Genomic DNA, 9,542 nt, shown 5'->3' with positions numbered 1-9,542 from the left:
TACTTTGTTGCCCTCGGTAGAGTGCTGTGGTTTCATCGCTCACAGCAACCTCAAATTCTTGGGCTCAAGTGATTCTCTTGCCTCAGCCTCCTGAGATCTGGGACTACAGGCACCTGCCACAACATCTGGCTATTTTTTAGAGAAAGAGTCTAGCTCTGGCTCAGGCTGGTCTCGAACATTGAGCTCAGGCACTCCACCTGCCTTGGCCTCCCAGAGTGCTAGGATTTACAGCTGTGAGCCACTGTGCCCAGCTGATGGAAATAATTGCTTTTGTAATTTCCCACTATCAAACCACTCTTGTACTTCTACAATCAATTCTGCTTTGTCAAAGTGTATACACTGTAAAATTTTCTTTGGTAATATGTATTTAAATTTATTGGTACATTTAACTTCATGTTGCTTTCCTTTTTTTGGTACCTTTTCTATTGGGTCTTTTTAATTAATGGAGAGCTTTTCATCTTTTTTCATGATCTGAAATAATACAACATTACAAGTCTCAGTTCTTAAAAGGTTATGTAATATTCTGCTATAAAACCATCTGGATATGTTTCAGTTATTTCTACAGTAGCTGTAGTATCCAAGTGTGATATACTTCTACTGAAGTGAATTTTGGTACTCAGCTTGAAATCATTTCCTTTAAGTTGGGAAATTGGTTCTAAATCTAAGTGTGTGATGTATTCCTCAATTCTAATCTTACTTTTCTACTTTTTTGCTTTTTTAAAATTTTTGTTATTTAGGGTAGTGAGGAAATTATTTAGTGTTTGGATTTAGGCTTTTTTTTCTTTCAGCTTCATGAAATTCAGCTTAGACATTGTATAAACATGTTGTGTCGCGTATCCAGATTACATACACAGAGTTGAGTTTGAGGGTATTGACTTTGTTCACAATCCTTTTTCTGTTATTGCCTGCTCTTTCCTAGCTTTTTCCGAATTTAAAAAGTATACTAACATTCTTAGTATAATTATGTATGTGTGGGTTTTTTTATTTCATATGGCCAGTTTTCTTTGCATTTCAAATAACTTTTTTTCTGTATATGTTTATGCCACTACATCATTTGGTATGATTTCTTGATCTTTTTATTTTACTCAGCATTCTTAGATATTTTCCATTATATTGCAAATGGGATATATACATCAATAGTATGAATGGGCTATATGGATCTGTTTTCCTATGGGTAGGTATTCACTTGATTGTAATTTTTCATCATTACTGGTAATCTGGTAGGGAACATCTTTGTTCATGACATGTTTGAAATAGTATCAGTGGGGTTTTTTTCAGGTAAAATTTCAGGATCAAGAGATAATATTTGCATTATTAACATTGATATATACTCCTCAACTGCCTTTCAAAGAATTTATACTAATTTCATTTCCAGCAGTAGCATTAAGAGAATACCCCTTTTTTTTTTACACTGTTGCAACATTGTATAAGTCTTTATCATTCATCTAATGAGCTAAAAGTCACAATTAGTGTATGCTTCCTTGCTTTACTAATGAAATTGAACATCTGAATTGTATTCTGTTTTATAGCTGTGTTGTTTTATTAGTTTATTTTATATTGATCATAGCAGATTTTTGTATGTTAAGTATAATTTTTTTTGTCCCTCATTTTATGTTTTTGCTCCCGTTTATCTTTTGTTTAAATTTTTTTTTTTTTGCTTCCCGGCACTACCATTTCATGTCTGATTTATATTATTAGTGCAATAACTCGTTAGTAACAAAATAGTTGTGGTCTTCAGAGGCAGATATGATTAGTTGTTCTAGAACCTGAGTCCTTGCTGAGCAAGTTGCTAATCCTTGCAAAGGTTTTCTTAATCTATAGAATGGAGAGAGTGGTATATACTTCCTTTATAATATAGTTTGTGAGGCTCAGATCAAGTAGTAGGTAGTGAATACTATATCTAATACTATTTCATTTATTAGCTTGTATACCTCTCTCTCCCTCCCATTATGTTGACCATACACTGTTCCTTCTTTTTCATTTCATTATCTCATAAATTCCTGTGAACTTCCTCTTTCCTTGATACACCTTTTAGCACATATGATTTGAGAAGTGTAGGTATATAGTAGGACCTCCATAGATGACTACCTCCTTATGTTGACCACCTCCTTAAGTTGAGCTCATTTTCATAGACTGGACATGCACCACACATATATATCAGTATAGTAGGCCTATTTCCTTATGTTGACCACCTCTGTATGTTAACCAGTTTGTTACAGTCCCTTTTGAGATGCTACTGAGTACATACATTTTTTTAAGGATAAGAAAAACATTATCTTAACATCATTTGTTAAATAAAGCATTATTCATATAAATGAAGTTTACATATTTCTAATTACATCACCTTTTGATGAAAAGATGTTAACATAGGTGATAACAGAAAGCCAAATGTTTTTTAGCACCTATTTAATTTTTGCTTCAGAGATAGCATAGTTCTCCAGTATTAGGTGCTAGAACAAGTTAAAGAATTTAAACACACCTTTAGAATTGTCTAATTATCCTGCTACATTATTCAGAAATCTATTCTGTAAGTAGTCATTTCAGATAACTTAGGAAATCTCACTATAGGAAAGACCCATCACTTTATTACCAGACAGCTCAAATTTTATGGAGTTATATCTTTGAATTCTAGTGGTTATGTATAATTCCTTGACATTAATACTAGTTCTATTTTCAGAGTTACAGAAAATAAGATCTTATTGCTTCTACTTAATTATTGAAATTACATCAATGTGTATTCCAGTTACATTTTCTTGTCTTTTCATCCCTGAATTTTGCAAATATTCCTTAAATAAGCTAATTTCATTTCAGCTTTTTAAATCTGGAATTGGAATGTATCCTATAAATCATAGTGTCTTATGACCTCCATTGGTCCAGGTGTAGATATGGCTTAGTGGCACATGAGTGAACAAAAGTACCAACATCAAAAGAATGAATGTCAGTGGTTTGTAAGAAAATCCTAAAAATGATGGTACAGCACTGTCTTATCAACTGGTAATAAATGATTATAGCAAAAAAAAAAAGAAAGAAAGAAAAGAAAATCAGTAAATCACATTTGTTTGGCCACATTCCCAAAGCAGAAATAAAAAGTAGTTCAGCTCTTACTCAGTAAAGTTGATAAGGAAAAAAGAAAGTTACATGAGCTTAGATAAGTATAAAAGAAGGTTAAGAACCAGTCTCAGTGTTTTTTGCTTATTTTATGATATTTTTAAGAAACTATATTACCAAATTCTTAATGTCACAGATGGTGTATTATTTGGAATATTATGGACATTGGCAACACTGATAGAAAAACTGGCCTCAATGTGAAGTTTAAGGACTATCTTAACTGTTTTCCTTTTTGTGTATGAACAGAAGTTATATGACAAAATCACTAAGAATAAAGCTTTCCAATGAGTTTGAAGTTAAATAATGTTATAGCCTAAGTTTGAAGAAATGTGGCATAGATTGTCTTTGTATAAATCTCCTTTAAGCATAGTTAAGTTCATCATCTGAAAAATCTGGTGCCACAAATTAGATTCACTAGCTTAGATATCATCCAATAATAGCCTTTATTTGAAGCATATCTATTGATGCCTCAGGTTTCTTTAGCAACTTTTAGGAGGTTCTTAGTATGCTGTCTTGAACCTTTGATTAAGGGTGGATTTGTATTCTCTGTCAAGCTAGTTTCACTCACATAAAATTTTTATCTCATCTATCTTATTTTGAGATATTTATCCCTTTTAAATTTTATCTTGTTGATAGTTAAATTCTGATTGTCACCCCAAAACCGTCTCTTCCAGTTTTGACAGCTGTGTCTTTATAGCACATCATTTTAGAACTTTGTCTAATTTGATGTGACTATTCTTTGTACTAAAGTAGATGAACATATAATCAGTTCTTCTGTATTAGTACTTAGTTCGTTTCGTTTTTCATCTACTAGACATACATTTATATTTTGAAAGATTGTCTTATGTACCTGAGGTATAGAGTTACTTAGGAGAGTAGTCATATTGTAATTCTGAGAGAAATCCCAAAACCTAAGTTGATCCATACTGCTTTTAAAGTACTTTAAAAATATTCTGTTTATTTTATTTAATCTGTTTCCTTACTTGTGTGGATAAATTATTCTAGGTGATTAAACTGTCAAAATATGTTCATTTTATATTTTAATTGATTTTTTTGCATACATGTATATATTGATTAAAAGCTATATTAATATATTAATACTCTCTCTAGGACATTGTTACATTTATATCTTTTTGTTACTTTTATTCTTCAGAAATCAATGTGGACTGAACATAAATCACCTGATGGGAGGACTTACTACTATAATACTGAAACAAAGCAGTCTACTTGGGAGAAACCAGATGACCTTAAAACACCTGCAGAGGTAAAAGTTTGAGGACTGAATATCAGGGACTGTCAAGTAGATTTGGGTATATTTTATTGTGTTGGCAAGTTTTACTATTCAAAATATACTAATATGCACTCTGGGAGGCCAAAGCAGGTGGATTGCTTGAGCTCAGGAGTTCAAGACCAGCCTTAGCAAGAGCAAAAACCCTATCTCTAAAAATAACTGGGTGGTGTTGTGGATGCCTGTAGTCATAGCTACTTGGGAGGCTGAGGCAAGAGGATCACTGGAGCACAAGAATTTGAGGTTGCTATGAGCTATGATTCCATGGCATTCTACCACGGGTGACAGATTAGAGACTCTGCCTGAAAAGAAAATTTAAAAAATAACAAACATACAGATAGGGAAGTAAGAGTTAAAGTTGAAGTCGTAAACTGAGTTAAGCAATATTGCATGTGGTTGAATTAGAAATTCTAGGTGAGAATTGATATGCACAGCAGTGCTTGGGAGAAAAGATTGGTAGATAACATGCTGTATTTTTTTATTTATCCCAGTACTTTATAGTCAGTGATACTTATCAAGTATATATTTTGGTCCAAGACACTGGACACAAGTTTTCAATTGCTTTCTTACATTATCCTTGCAGGTTTTATATGGTAGATTTTAAGTATATCATACCTACATTTTTTTTTCTTATATAAGTTAATTCATATCAAGTTGTAATAAACTGTCATAAACTGAAATTTAAGCATGAATAAACCAAATTTTGCTTTTTCCAAATTTTATGTTTTTCCTATTTGTATTAGTATTGGATAAATCTGCTTTGTTAAATATGATGGTTTTCTTTGTTAAGTATGGTGATTTTTTTTTTTTTTTACCTGTGTCAGGATGTAAATGGTAAGAGTACATAGAATTTGAAATTCAGATAGAACTGATTTTGAGTTCTGTCCTATTACCTTAAACAAGTTACTTTCTCTTTTCAAGTAGTCTATATATTTGGAATAATGGTATACATTTTGTAGTGTTGTAAAGATTAAATACTGTGTTCAAACAACATCACAAGTATTCAATAATTAATAGATTATTACTGTCATCTCCCAAGTTTTCGAATTGTATAGTTTGATGATATTTAATGAAAACATCTATATGAATGATCAGTTATGCTAAATATATTACTATTGACTAAAAGCTTTCTTCTCTTTAGCAACTCTTGTCTAAATGCCCTTGGAAGGAGTACAAATCTGATTCTGGAAAGCCTTACTATTATAATTCTCAAACAAAAGAATCCCGCTGGGCCAAACCTAAAGAACTTGAGGATCTTGAAGGTAAAACAAGAAAAAAATATTTTTTAATGTAAGTTTTTACATATATATATGGTTGACTTTGAGATAATTCCTCCTGAATAGGATTGTTCAAAGGCTTTTTTTTTTAATTAAATGATTAGAACATTTAAAATGGTATAACAGTTTTATGAGCTCTTATTTTCTTGTTGCTCTAGATCTCAGTTCTATAGATTTTAAATAGATTTTTATTTGATTTGATTCCACTGAAACTAGGATACCAGAATACCATTGTTGCTGGAAGTCTTATTACAAAATCAAACCTGCATGGTGAGCTGCTTTGATAATTCATTTTCTGTCATACTTAACATTTTTAGAATATGTCACTAATGTTCACTAACCATGAGTGGATAAATCTGCAGTGAAAAATCTCTAAAGAATTTCTTTCACTTAAGGGTTATATTATAAATGAGCTTGTAGCTTTTAAAGTTGTGATTTGATGTTTTAAAAATCATCATCTGAAAATTGAACAAGGACTTCACTTAGAAAATTTCTAAATACCACTGTGAGTGTTCGTGCATTATATGGAACATTTGTTTTAACTCACTTCGCAGTGGTGGATAGTAGACAACCTTGAATCTTGTATCAGTTCATGTTTTGTTAGTATATTGCCAGACTATATACATTTAATGCTGATTTTGTTTAGCATAACATTGCAGATAGCCTTATCTATTTTGAAAGAATTCAGGTAATCAAAATATCATGCCTCACTTATAAAGGGAAAATTTTTCAGCATCTTTAACTATTCAGAGTACTCCTGAAAATCTGGAAATACTTATTACCTTACATAAAACTCAGGGCTTAAAAAAACAGAAATAATGAGTAAGAATTAAAAATTTAGTTCTTTTACTCTCACTTCTAATATAATCTAATGTCATAATTTATACCAGATTAGAAGCAGCAGATTATAGGAGAATGGAGCTAATAAAGTAGATAGCAATGTGGAGTGACAGCTAGCAGGAAAGAGAGAATAAAAGATACTGTTAAGTTCATTTATCTTTGTTGTGTCACCTCGTTTTGAAAAAATAAGTTAATTCATATTAGTGGTGATGATTCCTTATGTTTTATCTGCCATCCTAAACATTTTCCTAAAGGGGTAAGCTTGTATTATTACTCATGGAGCACTTCATTCCCTAGTGATGCTGAATAAAAAATATTTTATTTCTTTATCCTCAAAGAAAAATGTACTTAAACTGGAATAAAAACTGAAATATCGAGTGCACATCTTTAAAGTTCAATTTAAATGATCTATACTAGCATTGGCTAATAATATTGTAGATAGGTAGATTCCAGTTTATTCATTTATGAAGTATCAAGCTCATTTCTGATATAACCCTACTGCAAATAGTTGGTGTGCGTTACTATCTATCTACTTGTCAATGCTAGTATATATGTGCTGGAATTTCATAGTAAGTTCCCATTTTGAATTTAATATCTTTAAAAACATATCAAACTAGTCTCATCCATGGGAAAGTTACTATTCCAGAATTATGCAGATACTTTCAGGGAGTTGTTGCAGTAGTCAGCAGCAGCGGCCGTTGGGAAAGGAGCAGCCTGGGATAAGCTTTTCTAATAACTGCTCTCTTTTAAATTTGTTTTCATTTTTAATTACTGCCCTGGAACTTTGGAGCAAGCATTTGCTCTGTAAAAGTGGTTTTGAATTCTTTGTTTTTTTAGGATGGTAAATTAAATCCTATTGTATGATCCTTTTCTCTGTCTCCTTTAAAATTTTTTTCATGATGAACTTTTGTAGTAGATGACTTTTCTTTTTTCTCTTAATAGCAATGATCAAAGCCGAAGAAAGCAGGTAAGCAGTTTTGGAAATCAATATGTATATACAAATTTGCTTTCTCCTTTCACATTCTTATGTTTGTTCATTTTTCTTTGCAAAATACTTATTTTAACATGTTAGGCCTGATACTTCTTTGCCAGATTTTGTTGAAAAGAAGTTAGAGAGGGATATTTACTCAAAAAGGTACTTCACAACTAGACAGTAATTATTTGAATTTGGACTATATCCTTTACAGATGACTGTATTATAGAAAAGTTCAAAATTTGGTTTGAGTTGATTTGTGAATGGATGAAATTTGTATATGTATCTTTTTCTTTACATAGTTTCCTTTTAATGGATGAAATGGAGAAAATTTCAAGTCCTTATAGAAATCTTTTATGTAGGTCAAATTTAGTGAAATAATACAATCTGATAAGTTGAGCATTTTGTAAATGAGAACAGTTCCTGGACTTTGGAAATGCAGACTATCAATGCTTTTAACATTACTGCAAATGTTAATTAAGTCAAAGCCATACAGTTTCATTTTGTGATTTTCATTTTTTTGAATGGCTTAATCGTTTGGCATCCTTGGCTTTTTTCCACTTCAGTTCTTTCTTTTGTTTAGTTGGTTTTGAATAATTTTAAAATTTGTTTAATTTAGCTTTGTGATTACAATAATGAAATGACCAATTTTCTCTTTTTTTTTAATGTATAGTAAGCAAGAAGAGTGCACAACAACAGCAGCCCCAGTTCCTACAACAGAGATTCCGACCACCATGAGCACCATGGCTGCTGCAGAAGCAGCAGCTGCTGTTGTGGCTGCTGCAGCCGCTGCAGCGGCAGCAGCTGCTGCAGCCAATGCCAGTGCTTCTACTTCTGCTTCTAACACTGTCAGTGGAAGTGTTCCAGTTGTTCCTGAACCGGAAGTTACTTCCATTGTTGCTACTGTTGTAGATAATGAAAATACAGTAACTATTTCAACTGAGGAACAAGCACAACTTACTAGTACCCCGGCTGTTCAGGATCAGAGTATTGAAGTATCTAGTAATACTGGAGAAGAAACATCTAAACAGGAAACTGTAGCTGAGTAAGTTTAAAGACTTATCTTCTGAAAGTCAATGCCAGATTTCATTTGTAAAAGAAATTGCCAGTTTAGTTAGTGACCATTAAGTGTTTAAATAGATATAAGTTTTTGAGAATCAAAATATAAACCTGTAGACAATTGATCAGTTTTGAGGCTGAGTTTTAGAGGTTAGAGGGTGGGTCATGTAATCAAACCATTGCAAAATTAGTGTACTAAATCTTATGAAAGTAGAACTGAGGATAGGGTATGGCACAAAATTTAAAAAGAGTGCAAAAAACCTTAGGAAGGAAGATACATTTAAATATCTTTTAATTAGATATCATTTAGATATCTTTAATCAGTCAAAATCAGTGCAGAAAAATTCCATGATTAACAAACTATCAATATTTTAACTGAAATATCAGTATTAATGATTTATTTTGCCTCAGTCTGCCCTGTGGCTCAGCACAGCACCGCAAACAGGTGCTATCTACTTTTCTTTTCAAACAGTCTCACTGTGTCACCCTCGGTAGAGTGCCATGGCGTTGTAGCTTACAGCAACCTCAAACTCTTGGGCTCAAGCAATTCTCTTACCTCAACCTCCTGGATAGCTAGGATTATAAGTGCCCGCCCCTATGCCTGGCTAGTTTTTTCTGTTTCTGGTAGAGAGAGGGTCTCATTCTTCTCAGGCTGGTCTTGAACTTCTGAGTTCAGGCGATCCACCCACCTATAAGCCTCCCAGAGTGCAAAAGATTATAGGTGTGAGCCACTATACCTGGCTGGGTACTGTATAATTAGATGTTGAACAGACTATGGAAGTTGTAGCCCTGTTAACAAGACCACTAAAATTCTTTTATTTCTTCTTTGGGTTTTTTTTTTTATTTTTTGTTTGTTTTGTTTTCTACCTTTTGCAAATCAGCTAAAAAAAAAGGCTAGGTTGAAAAATGCATTAAAGATGAGAGAAGATAATTTATAGAGAAGGAAATACAGTTATCCAAGAAGTACATCAAAAGACACTCAGTCATAAAGAAAGAC

The 9,542-nt window shown here is 32.4% G+C and overlaps 1 protein-coding gene across 5 annotated transcripts in view; it reads left to right on the top strand.

The window, feature by feature from the left end:
* Positions 1 to 9,542, top strand: part of PRPF40A (pre-mRNA processing factor 40 homolog A) — a 51,240-nt gene that overhangs the window by 23,401 nt on the left and 18,297 nt on the right. For 4 of the 5 annotated variants that reach the window (XM_003795939.3, XM_012808996.2, XM_012808998.2 and 1 more), the window contains exons 6-10: positions 4,262 to 4,372; positions 5,538 to 5,658; positions 5,890 to 5,943; positions 7,456 to 7,480; positions 8,160 to 8,531. In XM_003795939.3, coding sequence (XP_003795987.1) covers positions 4,262 to 4,372; positions 5,538 to 5,658; positions 5,890 to 5,943; positions 7,456 to 7,480; positions 8,160 to 8,531 — 683 coding nt within the window. The remainder of the gene's footprint in view (positions 1 to 4,261; positions 4,373 to 5,537; positions 5,659 to 5,889; positions 5,944 to 7,455; positions 7,481 to 8,159; positions 8,532 to 9,542) is intronic. The other variant, XM_023516800.1, reaches the window with a different exon arrangement.

The sequence above is a fragment of the Otolemur garnettii genome, unplaced genomic scaffold, assembly GCF_000181295.1.
Source record: "Otolemur garnettii isolate 467f Iridium unplaced genomic scaffold, OtoGar3 scaffold00098, whole genome shotgun sequence".
Lineage (NCBI taxonomy): Eukaryota > Metazoa > Chordata > Mammalia > Primates > Galagidae > Otolemur > Otolemur garnettii.
Note: the sequence above shows the minus strand (reverse complement) of the source record. Positions and strands in the feature narration are given on the sequence as shown.